General features: G+C 40.1%; 1 protein-coding gene and 1 long non-coding RNA gene across 3 annotated transcripts in view; one reads left to right on the top strand and one right to left on the bottom strand.

The window, feature by feature from the left end:
- The window catches only part of LOC135262649 (uncharacterized), a 50,566-nt gene extending 35,225 nt beyond the window's left edge, over positions 1 to 15,341 (bottom strand). The window contains exons 1-4 of the mRNA XM_064349722.1: positions 15,195 to 15,341; positions 13,593 to 13,829; positions 12,998 to 13,357; positions 11,973 to 12,338 (exon numbers count right to left, since the gene is read on the bottom strand). Coding sequence (XP_064205792.1) covers positions 11,973 to 12,338; positions 12,998 to 13,357; positions 13,593 to 13,829; positions 15,195 to 15,321 — 1,090 coding nt within the window. The 5' untranslated portion in view covers positions 15,322 to 15,341. The remainder of the gene's footprint in view (positions 1 to 11,972; positions 12,339 to 12,997; positions 13,358 to 13,592; positions 13,830 to 15,194) is intronic.
- Positions 1 to 22,093, top strand: part of LOC135262654 (uncharacterized) — a 35,107-nt gene that overhangs the window by 6,974 nt on the left and 6,040 nt on the right. Inside the window, exon 3 of one of the 2 annotated variants that reach the window (XR_010332256.1) lies at positions 498 to 3,626. The exons of the other annotated variant lie outside the window; for it this stretch is intronic. This is a non-coding gene — a long non-coding RNA (uncharacterized LOC135262654). Of the gene's footprint in view, positions 1 to 497; positions 3,627 to 22,093 lie in introns of those variants that run through there. 2 annotated transcript variants of the gene reach the window in all.

Below are 22,093 nucleotides of genomic sequence, written 5' to 3'. Positions count from 1 at the left end.
CCACCTGAGGCGGAGGGACGTAACAAAGCCATTATAAGCCTGAGAAATATTTTTTTTAAAACAGAGACATATCTTAGGCTAACCAAAATCAACTGTTTGAAACATCACTAAGAAGAAAGAGAGCACTGGAGCGCTCAGACATCTGGTACCTGGGACACCTTCTGTTACAAACATTATGTTTGTCTCTTCAGCAATACGAAGATTATTTACACAGAGCTGTATTTTGGATTTATCAACAATATGTACTTACAAACATGCGTACATGCTTACATGCTGACATGAATACATGCACGCATACATACAATAAATACATATGTATATACATATGTACACACATGCATGCATACACATATGCGTGCAGGCCTCCATACATAATACGTGCATACATACGTACATGTACGCGCAGACGCAGACGCACGCACGCACGCACACTTTTTTACCGGAGTGATTTTGTGCAGATGCTGCAGTAGGGTCATGGCCCGGTCTGTCACCTCCAGCAGGGGGCCCGGGGGGCTGTGTGGCTCGGCTCTTCACAGTCAGTGTGAACGGGACCAGCGCTCGGAGCCGGCCCAGGCGGAACACGGCGCACTCCCAAGCGCTCTGCACTAGCGTGACGTTCCTCACCACGAGCCGGAACTCGCCCGCGGGCGCCCGTGCCTCGGGGCCGGAGAACATCTGTTGACTCTGCGTGTCGATCCACAGCAGTCTGGTGGACTCCTTCACGTGTGAAACGACACAGACCAGGGAGCCATCCTCTCCCTCATTCAGCTCCACGGGCTCGGAGTACACTGCAGGGGCAGACACACACAGTGCTGTGAGTTAACATAACATAACATAATGTAACACAACACAACACAACACTACACTACACTACACTACACTACACTACCCAACACAACATAACGACAAGAACAGGCCATTCAGCCCAACAATGCTCGCCATTTTCCGGACTAAATTAGTGCTCTGATTACCCACAGACTAGACAGTGTCTAACACTGTATCAAGCTTGGTCTTGAAAATCCCCAGAATTTCTGCCTCTGCTACATGACCTTGCTGGTTATTCCATATCATTGACTACTCTTTGCATGAAAAAATTCTTCCTAATTCATACTACATTGTAGATGGTCACATACCATAGATAGTATGGGTTGCATGTGGATGAGAAAACATCGATTATGGAGTATATTACACTCTCCATAGTCATGTGCATCAGATACATGCATCAAGTCCCATACAGTTTTACATGTGCTAATACTAGTACCAGTGCAATAGTTAGTCTAAACCACGGCTGCCCAACCCTGCTCTACCATCCTGTAGGTTTGGAGATCTACTGTCCTGTACGTCTTCACTCCAACCCTAACAAAGCACACATCATTCAACAGCTAGAGATCTACTGTCCTGTACGTCTTCACTCCAACACTAACAAAGCACACCTCATTCAACAGCTAGAGATCTACTGTCCTGTACGTCTTCACTCCAACACTAACAAAACACACCTCATTCAACGGCTAGAGATCATCTCATTGAGCTGCTAAGCAGTAGAGTCAAGTGTGCCAAATTAAGTTTGAAATGAAAATCTATAGGACGGTAGATCTCCAGGAACAGGGTTGGGCAGCCCTGGTCCAAACACAGTTTGGCATGCTAATACGATTTAAATTCCACAAAATTACATTCCGTTTTTAACGAGCAAACACATTTTCTGTCTCCGTTCCTTATTGAAATGTAGCCAAACATGAGAGCTCAGGGCTGAGTAGGTCTGCTGCAGAGGATTTGCTAAAAGATTAAATTTCATTCCATCTTACTACTTTTTTGTGAAAAGCAATTTTGCAGTTTTTAAATAAGCATAAAAGTGGGGAATGTATAATGGCTGACATTACCTTTCACTATAATTATTTCATAAGTGCATTGCTTGTAAACTTTGCTGCCATCACAAATAGTGCATCGGTATTGTCCAGAGTCATTCCAGAGCAGAGGGGAGATGCTCAGTGAAAATTTGTTGCCGGACCCACTCTTTACTTCAGATCGATTTCCAAAGTGTTCCAGGTCTGAGCCAGACCGTTTGCAGTCTCCTTTATACCCAGTCTGTCTCCAGCTCCAAAAGCCCTCAAGCGTTGCTGCTGTTGGAGGTTCACAAAAGAGATGCAACGAGCCGGTCCTGCTGATTCTGTACACAGGCGTGCTAGTCTTTACACCTGGGAAAAAATAATACATTAGCTCGATATGCATGTATGTATGTACAGTATGTATGTGCATATAATCACAGTCAAAATTATATTAAAACATAACAAAGTTGCATATGTTTCCGCTTATATAATTAATTAAATTGGAATGGTTATTTAACTAGTTTTCTGCTTTGTATATGTAATTTGTAATATTTAAATCAATATTGTAATATTTAAATCTGTAATATGTAATTCAATACTGTATTTACCCAGCTGTATTTCCAGTTTCACTGCAGTTTCCCCTGTTTCATTGATACAGCTGTAATTGCCTTCATTCATCTCCTGGAAGTTTTCCACCAGCAGGTATGCAGTGCTGTCGACCACTAATGTCTTGATGTTACTTGATGTCTGCTTGATGACCCATTTCCACTTCGGAAGAAAATTTCTCTTTGATTTGCAACGTAACGTGGCATCCAATCCACGCGGTACCTGGATGACTTCATCCAGTAGAACAAACATTAAAATAGTTTCCACGCATTCACAAATAATTCGGCCAAATACACAACCAACCAAATCTTGAAATCAGATGGAAATATTATGCACTTCTACACCCGAAAGCTTTTCACAAGAGATGACCGTTACTCTGAAACAGCCCTGCTATGTAACCCTTTCGATTGTCAGATGTTAACTTACCTTCTGCAAAAACAGGAGTATATTCTGGTGTAAGAAACAACAGAATCCAGCAGCCAATGGTAAAATGAAGAGTCATTGTTCAATATTGAAGGTTGCCTCTGATGGTGTCAGGGATTACTGCTTATGAGCAAAGCGGAGTGGAACTCCATATCATGCTTCCTCTCAGCAAGGAGGTGGGTGCAGTGATATCATTTCACCCTGTAAGATATATGTATATATATATATATATATATATTTATACGTCACAGAAGGAAGCTAACCTTAGCGACCAACTGTAGCATAATCGCTTCCTTTTCTCACTCAGTTAAGCAAACAAAAAAACTCAAGTCCAGTTAGAAAGAGCCTGCTTGTCATCATTTGATTTCAAAAGCAAAGTTTAATTTATTAAAATGTGCAGTACCCTTCCTTCAGTTATTGTATTTCATTATTGTATCTGTAATTGTATTTCTTTTTTGGTTCATAGTTGCTGCTTAAAATTTTTGATTTTTAACTTCATGGGGCCATGAGGGTGATTTCATCTCCAACACAACATTCATCATCGCACAAAGTGCAGTTAGCTCCACCAAGTGTGGAATGTTCCATTGAATAGAACCCGGACCTCCTATGGCGAGAAGAAATAATGAAGTATAAAGAAAAAAAAAAACATTTATGCGTAAACAACAAAAGGAAATAACGTGAATCATAGTCTAAAATGGCAGGCCACATTCAAACATGAGGTGTGAAATGCATTAGAGAGCAACACCACACATATCCTGCCACAACAATGGTGCAGGCTATTGCCCCCTCACTCACCGGTTACACCGCTCATAGTCAACAAAATAAACCTAAAGAACATTATTTTAATACATTATTAATGCATTAATATTATATTATTACATTACACCCATTTCACAAACACGGAATGGCATGAAGTAGTGGAGAACATCAGTATTCTTCTCATGATACATTTGGAGAACGCTAGAAATATCTAGAAATATGAAGGACAAATTTAGAGAAGAGTAAAAATATTTAGCAAATCTTAAAAATTGAACAAATTGATGCATTTAAGTTCTTTCTTCTTTTTTTGATTCACCCCCCCCCCCCCCAAAAATGTTTACTCCTGTGTTGCTATGTGCTCGTTCTGAAACCCCCATGGAACACAAACCATAGTAAGTGTGAATATTGCACCTTATTTTTTTATTTTTTAGCAGGATGATGTGTTTGGTATGAGCTTTTCCACACAGAGCTGTGTGGTTGGGGACATTTTTAAATAAACAAATAAATAAAAAGTGAGCGGACATGGGGAGGGCAGGACTGAGGCCTATCTGGCTGATTAGGTTTGTTATTAACTTCAGAATGATAATGAAGGGATCCTCCAATGAAGAGGGGATGGTGCTGGGTCAACCCCTCCACCACCCCCCCACGAATGCACAAATGCATCTTTATTAGATGTACCATATTCTTCATGTACTATACCTTCAGAATGATGGTTATTGTCCACTGGAGAGCAACACTGCCACCTGCTGGTTCAACCATGAAATAAAACAACAGCAACCGAAAAAAAAAGAAAAGGAAAACGGCACAACACCCGTTCACTTGACTCCATGCATTTTACATGTTCACGATCCAGTGTGTTACGACCAAGCGGCCAAAACCAGACTTCGTTTTTGAAGCTCATTTCCTGGTGTTGTAGTTCCTGGTTGCTCACTAGCGCCACTACGGATGGCTCCAGTATAGGTGTTTTCATATCCGGTTTCCATGTAAGTCTACGGTACAAATGCGATCAAAATACAAAGTCAATAATTTTTTCTCACAAGAACAAATAGTCATAATAGGTGTATTTTATTGGTCTTATGACTGTCCATGGGTCGATTTCATGATTTATTGCGTCATTTGGGCACAGTGCCAATATTTGTTCTGGACCAATGAGGTACAGCTTGCGTCACTTCCGGATTACTACGGATGACTGAGCTATAGTAGGGGCTACAGTCTATGGTCACTGGGGTGGGCGGTGGCGTCTCTTGGCCTTGACATTGCGGCGCCGGCTACGGTCCGCCTGTGCTAAGTCTGAAAATGCAAGCATCCCATTTCGTGGTGATTTAATTATGGCGTGTGCTATTTACAGCTGCACTAGACGACCATAAAATAATCCTCCTCTTAAGTTTTTCGGTAGCCGAGTCATTTTTACTATTTCCTTTAGCCTACTTAACCAAATAATTAGTTGGCAGAAAGCGTAATCAGCTTGCTATATTTGGTAGTCCAGTAGTAGCCTATGCTAAAACAGTTCGCAACTTCGGCTACCAAGCCATTTGACTAGCTAGCTAACCTTAACCGGCAAACATTCAATCTGTCAGACGTGTTTGGCGGCTTGTCAGTCGTGTACATTCCGTAAATGTCTACCTGGGCCATGCTTCAAGCATGTGACAAAGCTACTATAATCCCGATTTTGGGATAAACACTTTTTCAGTTTCACGAAGCGAATTAAGAGTCTCAAGGTTCATTTGCTGAAATCACACACACAGAATTTAACGAAATTAACCATCTTGGCATTTAGAAAGGAATATGTTTTTAGCATTTAAGAGACCGACAAGCTAGGCATTTAAGACAGTGCTTCTCAGAATCGGTTCTGGGGGCTCCTTGCGTATATTGGCTTTTCTCCATTGGTTTTGATGATTTACAAGAAAAAAACGATAGCCTAATAATAATTAGAAATTCAACGTAGGCTACATTATTTTTGTCTTCATGCACCAGGTGGAAAACTTGCTGTACAAAGTGCGTTGTCATATTTACACGCCTGCAGATCAGTTATTAAAATACTTGGTAGATTTGTTAATAACCGCTGACAGTGTTAATTTTTATTCGGTAGAAAGTGATTTGCGAACGATCGGTCAGCTAGCGTCACCCAGCAAGTGAACACCACAAACGGCGATGGAGTAGCTAGTAGTAGCAGTTACTGGCTCATTAACTGACTGGCGAAAACCTACGACGATAACTTGCTCGGTTAACAGCAGATCTACCAGACAGTTATACGAAAATTAGCCTAGTCAAATCACCAGTAGCCTACACATCTCCGATTGATTGACCATCAGTGTAGTCAATGTTCTTCCCCTGTGGTTCATATTGCTAATGCGTGAGCTAACCACGGATAGCCTACCTAGCTCACTGGCAAGCTGATATGCTAGTTAAGCATATTCGTTTTGCTGAGAAACATGAATTGAAGATAACTGAACATAGCCTAATTGTATTTTTAATGTCATACATATAACGTGATTACATGACAGTACAGTCACGGATGGAAATTAAACTCCGTAAACATCTGATAATATATTTTAAAACATAACGGCAGACAGTCAGCTAGCCTCGTTCAGGTTGATGGGCTTTTCCGCACCGGACTGTCAATCAAATTGTAAAAATCACAGAGCGGCTTTTAAACTCTGTGGTTTTGGCTCCAACTCCAAAATTGCCGCGCCCGCCATTGAGCTTCAAAACGTATTTTCGGAGACCCACGGAGAGTCAATGGGTGACGTCACAGTAGCTTTGTCCATATTTTTTACAGTCTCTGGTTACGACCCGGTAGTCCGGGGCTCCAGGGGTATTTTAGGGGTCGGATTACCGGGAGATGGAACGTGTAGGATGAGCGGATGGGGGACGAAATAACAACAGCACGCCGTAATATAGTGACAAGTGTTTAGTTGAGAAAAAAAGTGACAATAGTGAAATAGGTGCGGTTTACAAAAGAAACCAATATATACAGACTGTACACACAACCGAAGACTGGAACCACTGGAGTGCTGCCAAAGGAAAGAAAGTAACAAAACCAAACAAAGCTAGCTTTAACAAAAAGCAGAGGACTGTCTACCTAGAAATACTAAACAAACGCCTAACTACCTACTCTAGCTACCCAAACCTAAATACAAGGGTTGGCAAGCACTCTTATTCTAATATGTCTAGACATTTATAGCCTATATATCCACCCTACGTGTTAATGTATAGAGGCCTCTCTCTTGCCTATCCCAGTCTCGGCGTGGCCGACAACGGGACAACGCCAGGGTAAGACAAAGGGAAAACACATACACAGCTAACCAACAAACGGGTAGGAAGAAATACATACGAAACCACAGCGACAAGCGCGAAGAATCACGAACATAGAAGGAATGAATGACTGGATTGCGTTCTTCTTTACAGATATGACCGGTGGGTTTTTGAACTGCGGGAAACTTCCTCTGATTGGGTAAAGCGGGAGGAAGTAGGGTAATGATGATTGATGGGTTGAATGGCGAATGGCAGCAGGAGGGAGGACTTAGAGAGAGAGTGAAGGGAGAGACAACAAAACATACCAGAACGCAACACAGTGGCACAATCCAGTGTTCACTATCTTGCTATAAACCAGTGCTGAATAGCATTGATAGCATCATCAGGTATTGTGGTCACTAAAGAAATTATGTATTTTTTTACTTTGAGCCATAGACAATGCAAAACAACAGGTCAAAATCTGAAATTCTGAATTTTGCTGGAAATTACCTGTAAAAACATTTTAGCCCTTTTTTTTATTTTGTAGAGACTGTTCATGCACCTAGTTCAGAAAAATATATAAACCTAAAGGAGAGTATGGAATTGGAAAATTGTCACAATCCACCCGAAATACTTAATACCAAAGTGTGTTTTGAAGTACTGATTGATTAATTATTATTGATATTATTGTTTATTAATTATGTAATTATTAAATCTTATTAATATTTGTAATTATTTTGTATATTAAGTTTTAATTCTTTTACATCATACAAGTGTCTTGCATGGCAAAAACATGTTGCAGTGAAAATATTTCGAAAGTATTATTTCTACTTTTACTGAATGTCCCTTGCAGTGCAGGAGAGGTTCATATGGGTCAAAAAATGAATGGTCGGGTCTTGCGCACGTGCATGTGCGCACACAAACGCGCACACGCACACACATACACACTCACACACACACACAAGCACACGCACACACATACACACACAAGCACACACACACACACACTCAAACACACACACATACACACGCACATTCACACATGCACACACACACACAGGCACACACACAATGCGGTATGACCAATGTCTTAAGTGTAATTTTAATGATGGCATTTGCTCATTGAAATACATGAAACAAGTACAGTAAAGTATTATTTTATCCAGGTCCAAGTTTATGACATTGTTAGCAAATCATCAGACAAACAACAAACAGATGTCCAGTTTCAAATATTCAGTACAAATAATGGCATGTTAGATACTGCTAATCAATTCTATTGAGAGTGAGATTAGCAGTAGGCCTAATGACCTCAGTGAGGTTACATAAGGTTCTTGTGTTTTTTGTAGACATGGGCTTGAAACTGGATGTTGGTGGGTTTAATTGTTAGGCGAGTCTGTACTGTTGGGTTTTATATGAGCTGTTTAACGTGAATTTCTTCTGTGAATGTATCAGCATAAATGGGCAGCCTACAAATGTGAATAAAATTTAAGCAATAAAAGCCACAATAAATAACCTTATCTGAAACAAGCACAGAACTGTCCGGACCAATGGCGCAACTCACTTCCGCAGACACATTTTAGCTGGCACCACCTGCGCATGCATCCTACTAAACGAAGCACCACCTGCGCATGCATCCCACAAAACGTCCCTCAGAGGTCGTCCGTGAGTGAATGAGTGAGTGACCACAATTTGCCACGCATAGCCAACAGCGCCAGTTCCTGCAGGTCGTGAGAATAATTGATAATAAAAAATTTTTTTAAAGTAATTAAAAATACACATTAAAACACACAGATATGCTGTTTACAGGATGTGTGTTTAATCTGGCCGAGGAATGGCCAGTGGTTTACAGTTCGTTTATTTTTCAGTATTTCACTGCAAAGTTAGGAATATTGCAGAACCTTAATGTTAATGTTAATCTTGCATGTGGCCATATATTTATAATAAATTATACAGCACATGCCATAAAAAGTGTTTGCTTCAGTTTACTTGTGTACATCCCTTTACCTTTGAAATCTCTTCATGTTTCCGCTCAAAATTCCAGATTTTTATAATCATAGAAGTAATTTCTTATAATGACAAGAGGGGGCGCCATTATCCCGCTTGCACCAGTGGTAATATCACATTTTCTATTCTTTCCCAAAGAACTTAACACTGTGCGTGACATTCAAAATCAGCTTAATTGTATTTAAAAAAAAAAAAAATTTTTAAGGTTTTGAGGAATGCATAAAGAATTCACAAAACATGTGCATTTTGATTTCTTTAAACAAAAAAAATATTAAATAGACAATAGATGAAAAAGACTTTCAAAGAATAGTAATTAAGCAATTAAATGACCCATTATAAAAAGAGCATCAGCAATGCATGTCCTGCATTCAGCAAGCGAAAATTAACCATTTGTATCCTTCACTGAAAAACTAGTATTACTGGTGCTACTCCAAAGTGAATTTGAGTTTTTATTTCATTTTTTCACAGTAGCTAAAACTAAATATATAAGCACTTCCCCATTTCAAATTTTAACATTAGCAGAAGTTTGCATTTCCAACAACTACATTTTCTTTCCAGAAATCTGTAAAGGAAATCCCAGAAAGACTTCTCATATGCAGATGTATGTTTTGTCAGAACCTAAAAAAAGACTTGAACAAATTACGTCTGCAGTAAAATTAAAATTAACGAATTATCTTCTAATTCCAGTTGCCAGGACCACATCTGCATATATCACGAGTCCTCTTCAGGAGTCAGATTGTCAGTCTAAATGAGAGAACATTTTAAAAGGCTTGCAGCTGTAGATATTGCATTGCATATTTTTCAAGAGCATGAAAAGTTTCAGGAATATGTGTGCTTTTGTTTTAAATAAACGAATAATAAATAAATTAAATAAATGCTTACAGCAAGTGCGGCTGATGTACTGGAGTCAGCTTCTGTTGAAAGAAAGCAAAAGTCAGAGGATGGAGGTGCAAAATGGAGGATGTAAAAATACATGTGAACATTTTCACGCCGCACGCAGTGTGGTTAGCACGGTCAGGCTAATGCGCGAGCGGGGAGACGCATGCCTTAAGCGTCTTAAACGATCTGATGCAGAAACACAATGGACGATTCGTGCAGGATAACACTACCTTTTTTCATTTTAAAACGCACTGCAGCATAATGAACAGCACCGTCGTCATCTGGCGTCTGTTCATCACCTTTGGCGGAGGGTTGGGTGGGGAGGGGTGTGGGAGGGGGCGCTTGGATTGGGTCTACAGAGAAACAGACAGAAAACACAAAACACAACTAAAATAAATTTTCTGGCTGAAACCACAACGCTTCTGTACATACCACAGAGTGAAACAAATAAGAGGCAAAATACCACGAATCCAATGTACAATGTTTCAGCTTTAAAGAGTGAATCTATTTTAGATAGCCCTATTTATAAACTGCCTTTTTTTAGAACTGCTGAAAAGCCTGAATCATTTTGTAGCTGACATGCATACACACTCACACACACGATGCACCCACACACTTTTTATTTATTTACTCATTTATTGCTGTTGTCTTTTCCCTGAGCATTTAGAGCACCAACTGCAATTCCCCAATTATGTGTTATTCCTTACTGATTTTCCTGAATTGCATTTTTCTGTTGCTGCTTGTTTTTGTCCTGTTTGTCTGACTGATCTTTTTGTCTGTCTGCAATGCACTTAGGGGTGGGTGGGTTTGTGGGTAGATGGACGAGTACTTTTGATGGACAAATTGAGTGCAGTATTTTGTTATGACATTCTCAATATGTTTCTTTTATCTTTTTATGTTTAGTCTTTCACTGGGAGTTGACTGTGTTGTGGCCTGTTTGACATGTTGTAAAAAAAAAAAAAGGGGCAAAAAAACAATAAAAAGGCAAAAAAAAAAAAAACAAACAAAACTGAATTCATTTTTCAAATGCACAGGCAGGGACCTGAAGATTGTGCACAATCTCAAAGTAACACGTAGGAGAAATTTCATATTTTGATGTTTTTACTGCCAGAAGCACTTCATTGTAAGTTAAAAATGCTAATTTGTAAAAATATTTTCAACATTGTCATTCTAACCAATGATTTTATGCTGATTAAAATGAGAAAAGCATCATAAAGTAAATAAACAATGCATTTCATAATGAACATTAAATACTAAAAAACATATTTATATAGTGCTTCGTTTTCCTTACCTTGACATCTCCGACAGCAGTGGATTATGAAAGCTGTTCCCACGCTTATGAGAAGACCAGAGAGGTAGACCAGTAACAGAATTAGATGATTTCCTATGAAAAATACATAAACAAACAACTATTAAAGAGTACCAAACAGGGATAGACAGTTGTACACGCACACACACACAGGCTTTTGGCTGTGTACTCCAATTTTATGTTATCAAACAGTTCATGTGGTTAAAGTGCACATTCTAAGCTTGTATTTAAGGGTATTTTTGTACAGAGGAAGCCGGTTACGGTTGCTCTCAAGCCGCCGCAAACATAACAAAGCCAAAATCAAGGTTTCCCAAAAATAACCAATAACTTTATTTAACTACACATAAGATACCAAAATAGCTGCAAAACATAAGATGAAGAGCCGGCCGTGGTCGAGAGGTGAGGAGAAAAAGCCCCCATCTCCTGAGAAGCCAACTCCAGGCTTCTTAAAGGGCACCGCCACAGGTGCTCTCAATTAACTGTAACAAGACACACGCATGTGTCCAAACGGCCAGCGCCCCCACCTGAGGCGGAGGGACGTAACAAAGCCATTATAAGGCTGAGAAATAATTTTTAAAAAACAGAGACATATCTTAGGCTAATCAATATCAACTGTTTGAAACATCACTAAGAAGAAAGAGAGCACTGGAGCGCTCAGACATCTGGTACCTGGGACACCTTCTGTTACAAACATTATGTTTGTCTCTTCAGCAATACGAAGATTATTTACACAGACCGGTATTTTGGATTTATCAACAATATGTACTTACAAACATGCATACATGAATGCATGCATGCATACATACAATAAATATATACGTGCATTCATACTGTATATGTATACATGCATACATACACGTGTACACGCACGCACAAGCACACGCGCACACACACAACATACACACGCACACATGCACACGCACACAATTTTTTACCGGAGGGATTTTGTGCAGATGCTGCAGTAGGGTCCTGGCCCGGTCTGTCTGTGACTCTCGCTCCCTTACCTCCAGCAGGGGGCCCGGGGGGCCGTGTGGCTTGGCTCTTCACAGTCAGTGTGAACGGGACCAGCGCTCGGAGATGGCCCTGGCGGAACACGGCGCACTCCCAAGCGCTCTGCGCCAGCGTGACGTTCCTCACCACGAGCCGGAACTCGCCCGCGGGCGCCCGTGCCTTGGGGTTGGAGAACCTTCGTTGACTCCGCGTGTCGATCCACAGCAGTCTGGTGGAGTTCTTCAGGTGTGAAACGGCACAGACCAGGGAGCCATCCTCTCCCTCAGTCAGCTCCACGGGCTCGGAGTACACTGCAGGGGCAGACACACACAATGCTGTGACTTAACATAACATAACATAATGTAGCATAACACAACACTACACAACGACAAGAACAACTACAAGTCCCATACATTTTTACATGTGCTAATACTAGTACCAGTGCAATAGTCTGAACCACGGCTGCCCAACCCTGCTCTTCCATCCTGTATGTTTGGAGATCTACCGTCCTGTACATCTTCACTCCAACCCTAACAAAGCACATCTCATTCAACAGCTAGAGATCTACTGTCCTGTACCTCTTCACTCCAACCCTAACAAAGCACACCTCATTCAACGGCTAGAGATCATCTCATTGAGCTGCTAAGCAGTAGAGTCTAGTGTGCCAAATTAACTTAGAAATGAAAACCTATAGGACGATAGATCCCCAGGAACAGGGTTGGGCAGCCCTGGTCCAAACAGTTTGGCATGCTAATACCATTTAAACTCCTCAAAATTGCATTCCGTTTTTAACGAGCAAACGCATTTTCTGTCTCCGTTCCTTACTGAAATGTAGCCAAACATGAGAGCTCAGGGCTGACTAGGTCTGCTGCAGAGGATTTGCTGGAAGATTAAATTTATTTTTGTAAAAAGCATTTTTGCAGTTCTTAAATAAGCGTAATATTGGGGAATGTATAATGGCTGACATTACCTTTCACTGTAATTATTTCATAAGTGCATTGCTTGTAAAGTTTGTTGCCATCACAAAGAGCGTATCGATATTGTCCAGAGTCATTCCAGAGCAGAGGGGAGATGCTCAGTGAAAATTTGTTTTCGGACTCATTCTTCTTTACTTCAGATCGATTTCCAAAGTGCACCAGGTCTGAGCCAGACCGTTTGCAGTCTCCTTCAGACCCAGTCTGTCCTGAGCCAGACCGTTTGCAGTCTTCTTCAGACCCAGTCTGTCTCCAGCTCCAAAAGCCCTCAAGCCTTGTTGCTGTTAGAGGTTCACAAAAGAGATGCAACGAGCCGGTCCTGCTGATTCTGTACACAGGTGTGGTATCCTTTACACCTGGGAAAAAATAATACATTAGGTTGATATGTATGTATGTACAGTATGTATGTGCAAATATAATTACAGTTTATAATGATATTCAAACACAATAGGGTTGCATATATTTCCGCTTATAAAATGTATTAAAATTTGAATGATTAACTACTTTTCAACTCTGTATATGTAATTTGTAATATTTAATTCAATATGGTACTATTTAAATCTGTAATATGTAATTCAATACTGTATTTACCCAGCTGTATTTTCAGTTCCACTGCAGATTTTTTCCCTTTTCCATTGATACAGTAGTAATTGCCTTCATTCATTTCCTGGAAGTTTTCCACCAGCAGGTATGCGGTGTTGTTGACCACTAATGTCTTGATGTTTTCTGATGTCTGCTTGATGACCCATTCCCACTTCGGAGGAAGACTTGTCTCTGATCTGCAACGTAACGTGGCATCCAATCCACGCGGTACCTGGATGACTTCACCTAGCAGAACAAACATTAAAATGGTTTCCACGCATTCACAAATAATTCGGCCAAATACACACCCAACCAATTCTTGAAAATATTATGCACTTCTACACCCGAAAGCTTTTCACAAGAGATGATCGTTACTCTGAAACAGCCCTGCTATGTAACCCTTTCGATTGTCAGATGTTAACTTACCTTTTGTAAAAACAGGAGTATATCCTGGTGTAAGAAACAACAGAATCCAGCAACCAATGGTAAAATGAAGAGTCATTGTTCAATATTGAAGGTTGTGTCTGATGGTGTCAGGGATTACTTATGAGCAAAGCAGAGTGGAACTCCATACCATGCGTCCTCTCAGCAAGGAGGTGGGTGCAGTGATATCATTATATATATATATATATATATATATATATATATATATATATATATTTATACGTCACAGAAGGAAGCTAACCTTAGCGACCAACTGTAGGATAATCGCTTCCTTTTGTCACTCAGTAAAGCAAACAAAAAAACTCAAGTCCAGTTCGAAAGAGCCTGCTTGTCATCATTTGATTTCAAAAGCAAAGTTTAATTTATTAAAATGTGCAGTACCCTTCCTTGAGTTATTGTATTTCATTATTGTATCTGTAATTGTATTTCTTTTTTGGTTCATAGTTGCTGCTTAAAATTTTTGATTTTTAACTTCATGGGGCCATGAGGGTGATTTCATCTCCAACACAACATCCATCATCGCACAAAGTGCATTTAGCTCCACCAAGTGCGGAATGTTCCATTGAATAGAACCCGGACGTCCTATGGCGAGAAGAAATAGTGAAGTATAAAGAAAAAAAAAACATTTATGCGTAAACAACAAAAGGAAATAAAGTGAATCATAGTCTAAAATGGCAGGCCACATTCAAACATGAGGTTTGAAATGGGTTGGAGAGCAACACCACACATATCCTGCCACAACGATGGTGCAAGCTATTGCCCCCTCACTCACCGGTTACCCCCCCCCCCCCAAAATGTTTACTCCTGTGTTGCTATGTGCTCATTCTGAAACCCCCATGGAACACAAACCATAGTAAGTGTGAATATTGCACCTTATTTTTTTATTTTTTTAGCAGGATGACATGTTTGGTATGAGCTTTTCACACAGAGCTGTGTGGTTGGGGACATTTTTAAATAAACAAATAAATAAAAAGTGTGCAGGTGTGCAGGCATGGGGGAGGGCAGGACTGAGGCCTATCTGGCTGATTAGGTTTGTTATTAAGTTCAGAATGATAATGAAGGGATCCTCCAATGAAGAGGGGATGGTGCAGGGTCAACCCCTCCATCCCCCCCACGAATGCACAAATGAATCTTTATTAGATGTACCATGTTCTTCATATACTATACCTTCAGAACGATGGTTAATGTCCACATATGGGGGCGACATAGCTGAGGAGGTAAGACCGATTGTCTGACAGTCGGAGGGTTGCCGGTTCAAATCCCGCCCTGGGCGTGGCGAAGTGTCCTTGAGCATAACACCTAACCCCTAACTGCTCTGGCGAATGAGAGGCATCAATTGTAAAGCGCTTTGGATAAAAGCGCTATATAAATGCAGTCCATTTACCATTTACCTTTTACATAGGACTGGAGAGCAACACTGTCACCTGCTGGTTCGCCCATGAAATAAAACAACAGCCACAAAAAAAAAAAAATGAAAAGAAAAGGAAAACAACACACCACCAGTTCGCTTGACTCCATGCATTTTACATGTTCATGATCCAGTGGCTCAATCCAGTGTTCACTATCTTGCTATAAACCAGTGCTGAATAGCATTGATAGCATCATCAGGTATTGTGGTCACTAAAGAAAGTATGTATTTTCTTACTTTGAGCCATAGAGAATGCAAAACAACAGGTCAAAATCTGAAATTCTGAATTTTTCTAGAAATTACCTGTAAAAAATTTTAGCCCTATTTTTTTATTTTGCAGAGACTGTTCATACACCTGGTTCAGAAAAATATATAAACCTATATAGGAGACCACAAAGAGCCAGAGAAATAGCTGCCAGTTATCATGTTTACAGAACTACACCACCATTTTTTACATTTTATGACATTTCCCATTTTAAATCAGCATCGCATGCGCATATTAATTATGCCAAAATTAATCCATAGGTTTAAAAAGCACAAAATGAATCTGCGCTTAAGACAGTTTTTTCATCCTAACCAGCTAGCATGCAGTGTTTTAATGTTTCCAACTTGCCCATTTCTTACCTACAGATCACAAACTTAGTTACCTCTCTGCTAATAAAACCTGATTCCAAATTCATGTACAAAAATTATGTTTAGAAAAATATCATGTTGTCACAGTTTGGACCAGCAATTTCTGTGGACCGTTGATAACTGAATATTAAGTGATCAATGTAGAAAATCATGACAAAACATGACAAACTACTGCCTGTTGTCAGTATAACAGAGTTACTGGTGAAGTGATGTAATCAATTATGAAACAATAAATTAAGCGACAGCTAGGTCCAGTTGAGTAACTTGATTGGACAAGAGTGCTGATATACAATAAAACAGCACTGGAGCGTTTTAGCAGACGCTCTCATCCAGAGGGAGTTACACAATTTTTAAAATAGCATTTACACTGCATCCATTTATAAAGCTGGATATATACTGAAGCAATGCAGGTTGAGTACCCTGCTCAAGGGTACAACGGCAGTGTCCTACCCAGGAATCAAACCGAGGATCTGTAGGTTACTAGACCAGCTCCTTACCCATTATACTGCACTGCCACCCTACATAAACATCCATCAGTGCCCAACTAAATAAGCCTACTTTATCTCAGCCTCAGACAGGTGCACCTGATAGCAGATCAGAACAAAAAAATGTTATTACGGGACAGCATTTTTAAGATTAAATTTGCCTTGGAAATGAAGAGTACCCATAGCATGAGCACTATTGCTGTATTGGTTACTAGTATAATAATAAAATAAGATGAATTGGCCGTAGTTCTTGTCGTCAGAGAAGACCCGCGTCGCTGACTTCCTGCAGTCACGTCAAACGAGTGTGGCGGGACTTTGACCCACCCTCTCACCTACAAGCCAGCGAAGCTCAGACGCTTCGAATATCCATTACTGACAGGAGAGGGAAGGTTGTGCAAACAGCCCGGCATTTGTTCCGACTATCACCGCTAGGTGGCCCATGCGAGCTTCCTGATGAACACAGAAATTGCACACAATTTCAGACGCTCCCCCCCACCTCATTAATTTTATGGCAGATAATAAAATTAAATTCACTTGTACGAGCTTATTTGACGAAAGATTCCTTATTCTGAACCCACTTACTCATATTTCACGTTATTAAACGTGCCATCCAGAAGTAATGACATTTTCCATGTAATTTGTCAAGCGTTTGTGATTAGATCTCAATGAGACACCATTGAGTTGTTTTCCTTAGATTATAAAAATATAGCCTTAATTATGTGCAGTCAGTTAGCCAAATTGAGTTCCTGTCACGTACTGAGGAAACAAATTGGAAGGAAACTGTACGTTCATTTTCTGATGAGTAAGTACATATAGACTTCATAAAGTGCAGATAATGCCTTCACGAACACGCTGTTAATCATCTGCAAAGCATTCGCCTGATGCAGTGACGGTGTTATGCAACACTGCAGTGGGCTACAATACGTTATACATTCGACTTGTGATGCCACCGCTCTACCACAAATTAAGTTTATGTTCAGAAATTTTTGTCACTCAGTGAACCCCTTACAACAGTTTGACTGATGATTAAGTAAGTTAAACGTGACTTTACACATTACGTTCATTCAGTCAACTTTACTAATAGCCTACCTATATAACTAACTGTTTTATTAACATGTATGTATATATTAATTTCAAATGTGACGAAGTCATGAATGTAAAATGATCCCCCGATTGGTTTTGCCAATGTTTCTAACCATCCAAGAAAACTCTTTGGTGGTCTGTGGGGGAGACGTCTTCTTTCCATCTGCAGCAAGCATGAGGGGAAAAAAATCCCGAAAAATCTGAAAAACAGAAAGTTACTGCTTTGCTATTGGTCCGCTGGATATGCTTCAACCAATCACCAGCTGAATATGGCGTATCTTCTGCTGACAATAAACGTGCTTTTATGATAAACTACCGAGAGATCCGGTACAAAACAATCTTGAAAATTTGTTGGATGACTTCTGAACGACCAAAAGTGGTAAGTAATATTTTTGCATAAGACATATTTTTGTGACAATTTGCTTATTTTGTTTTAAAGAACATATCTAGCTTGCTTTACCTTCTTGTATACAAGAATCATCTCAGTCGTTCTCGTCACATTTCCATTACATAAATAATTGTCGTTAATGTGCCGCACGTTACAAATTAAGACAATCCGACATGACAGTCACGTAAACACTTGGCGTTTCAATTTCAGTTAATAAGCAACTGAAACTAATTTCTATTGAGCTTTGAGTGTCCGATTCCAGTTGTTGTGGAAGCCGTTCGTGAACTTAGTTCAGCAGTTTTGACATTATCTATGCGTTATTACAAATAGCCTACTTAGCATTGCATCTAATAAACAACAAGCTAGTTATAGTGAACATTGTAGGCTACTGTTGAATAATAGGCCTACGCGTAATCGTTGTGATGTTTGTCTGAAGTATAGTTAGTAGCCTATTGTATCGTTTCCTTTACCAAAACACAAGTTGGTAAATATGTAAGTTGACTAATGTTCCCTTGCGATTCCCCAAGTCAAAATGGGACGAGTGCGCTTGCGAATCAAGGTTTGATGACTTAACGATCCTGTAAGAATGCGTTTTATTTCGCGAGCTGCACAACAGATTTAGGCATTTTAGTTTGCTTGGCTCAGGCAAGTAAACGTGATTGAAGGGAGGAATTCGGTTTAATATTGCGACTGCTTTTGGATTCCGTTGACAATGTAGCTCGGTGCAAACTCATGCAGTAGGTGCGTGGTGAACAGCGCTGTAATTTCGAAAACGGGTATACATGGTGCGAATGTAATGCCAGTATTATTTACGCGTGTTTTGTGAACCGCAACACACAATTTACACGTGGTTTATGAAACAAATCTTGTTTTACAGATATCAAGTGTGGTTAAAGTTCACATTCTCAGCTTTTATAAAGGAGCATTTTTAAAATACATTTCGGTTTCACCATTTTTCACCATTACAGCACTGTACAGCACCCATTACACCCAAACATGGAATGGCATGAAGTAGTGGAGAACATCAGTGTTCTTCTCAGGATACATTTGGAGAACGCTAGAAATATCTAGAAATATTAAGGACAAATTTGGAGAAGGGTAAAATTATTTAGCAAATCTTAAAAATTGAACAAATTGATGCATTCAAGTTTCTTCTCTTTTTTTGATTCACCCCCCCCCCCCCCCCCCCCCATAAAGTAAATGTGTACTCCTGTGTTGCTATGTGCTCGTTCTGAAACCCCCATGGAACACAAACCATAGTAAGTGTGAATATTGCACCTTATTTTTTTTATTTATTTATTTTTTGCAGGATGACGTGTTTGGTATGAGCTTTTCACACAGCTGTGTGGTTGGGGACATTTTTAAATAAACAAATAAATAAAAAGTGAGCGGACATGGGGCAGGGCAGGACTGAGGCCTATCTGGCTGATTAGGTTTGTTATTAACTTCAGAATGATAAAGAAGGGATCCTCCAATGAAGAGGGGATGGTGCTGGGTCAATCCCCAAACCCCCCCCCCCCCCTACTATACCTTCAGAACGATGGTTAACGTCCACATGTGGGGGTGACATGGCTCAGGAGGGAAGACCGATTGTCTGGCAGTCGGAGGGTTGCCGGTTCAAACCCTGCCCTGGGCGTGTGGAAGTGTCCTTGAGCAAGACACCTAACCCCTAACTGCTCTGGCGAATGAGAGGCATCAATTGTAAAGCGCTTTGGATAAAAGCACTATATAAATGCAGTCCATTTACCATTTACATAGGACTGGAGAGCAACACTGCCACCTGCTGGTTCGCCCATGAAATAAAACAATAGCCACAAAAAAAAAATGGATGGGGGGACGAAATAACAACAGCACGCCGTAATATAGTGACAAGTGTTTAGTTGTGAAAAAAAGTGACAATAGTGAAATAGGTGCTGTTTACAAAAGAAACCAATATATACAGACTGTACACACAACCGAAGACTGGAACCACTGGAGTGTTGCCAAAGGAAAGAAAGTAACAAAACCAAACAAAGCTAGCTTTAACAAAAAGCAGAGGACTGTCTACCTAGAAATACTAAACAAACGCCTAACTACCTACTCTAGCTACCCAAACCTAAATACAAGGGGTGGCAAGCACTCATATTCTAATATGTCTAGACATTCATAGCCTATAAATCCACCCTACGTGTTAATGTATAGAGGCCTCTCTCTTACATATCCCAGTCTCGGCGTGGCCGACAACGGGACAACGCCAGGGTAAGACAAAGGGAAAACACATACACAGCTAACCAACAAACGGGTAGGAAGAAATACATACGAAACCACAGCGACAAGCGCGAAGAATCACGAACATAGAAGGAATGAATGGCTGGATTGCGTTCTTCTTTACAGATATGACCGGTGGGTTTTTGAACTGCGGGAAACTTCCTCTGATTGGGTAAAGCGGGAGGAAGTAGGGTAATGATGATTGATGGGTTGAATGGCGAATGGCAGCAGGAGAGAGGACTTAGAGAGAGAGTGAAGGGAGAGACAACAAAACATACCAGAACGCAACACAGTGGCTCAATCCAGTGTTCACTATCTTGCTATAAATCAGTGCTGAATAGCATTGATAGCATCATCAGGTATTGTGGTCACTAAAGAAATTATGTATTTTCTTACTTGGAGCCATAGAGAATGCAAAACAACAGGTAAAAATCTGAAATTCTGAATTTTGCTGGAAATTACCTGTAAAAACATTTTAGCCCTTTTTTTTATTTTGTAGAGACTGTTCATGCACCTAGTTCAGAAAAAAATATAAACCTAAAGGAGAGTATGGAATTGGAAAATTGTCACAATCCACCCGAAATACTTAATACCAAAGTGTGTTTTGAAGTACTGATTGATTAATTATTATTGATATTATTGTTTATTAATTATGTAATTATTAAATCGTATTAATATTTGTAATTATTTCCTATATTAAGTTTTAATTCTTTTACATCATACAAGTGTCTTGCATGGCAAAAACATGTTGCAGTGAAAATATTTCGAAAGTATTATTTCTACTTTTACTGAATGTCCCTTGCAGTGCAGGAGAGGTTCATATGGGACAAAAAAAGAATGGTCGGGTCTTGCGCACGTGCACGCGCACGCGCACACGCACACAAGCAAGCACACGCACACGCACACACACACACACAAGCACGCGCACACACACGCACTCACACACACACAAGCACACGCATACACATACACACTCACACACACACACACAAGCACTCACACACACACACACACAAGCACTCACACACACAAGCACACACATATACGCACACACACACACACACACTCAAACACACACACATACATACGCACATTCACACATGCACACACACACACAGGCACACAGTATGACCAATAAATGACTTAAGTGTAATTTTAATGATGGCGTTTGCTCATTGAAATACATGAAACATGTGAAGTATTATTTTCTCAAAGTCCAAGTCTTATGACATTGTTGTTTGTCTGATGATTTGCTAACAAACAGATGTCCAGTCTCAAATATTCAGTAAAAATAATGGCATGTTAGATACTGCTAATCAATTCTATTGAGAGTGAGATTAGCAGTTGGCCTAATGACCTCAGTGAGGTTACATAAGCTTCTTGTGTTTTTTGTAGACATGGGCTTGAAACTGGATGTTGGTGGGTTTAATTGTTAATCTGTACTGTTGGGTTTTATATGAGCTGTTTAACGTGAATTTCTTCTGTGAATGTATCAGCATAAATGGATAGCCTACATGCTTGAATTAACTTTAAGCTATAAAAGCCATGATAGATAACCTTATCTGAAACAAGCACGGAACTGTCCAGACCAATGGCGCAACTCACTTCCGCAGACACATTTTAGCTGGCACCACCTGCGCATGCGTCCTACTAAACGAAGCACCACCTGCGCATGCATCCCACAAAACGTCCCTCAGAGGTCGTCCGTGAGTGAGTGAGTGACCACAATTTGCCACGCATAGCCCACAGCGCCAGTTCCTGCAGGTCGTGAGAATAATTGATAATAAAAAATGTTTAAAAGTAATTAAAAATACACATTAAA

This window comes from Anguilla rostrata, chromosome 9 (assembly GCF_018555375.3).
Source record: "Anguilla rostrata isolate EN2019 chromosome 9, ASM1855537v3, whole genome shotgun sequence".
Taxonomy (NCBI): Eukaryota; Metazoa; Chordata; class Actinopteri; order Anguilliformes; family Anguillidae; genus Anguilla; species Anguilla rostrata.
Note: the sequence above shows the minus strand (reverse complement) of the source record. Positions and strands in the feature narration are given on the sequence as shown.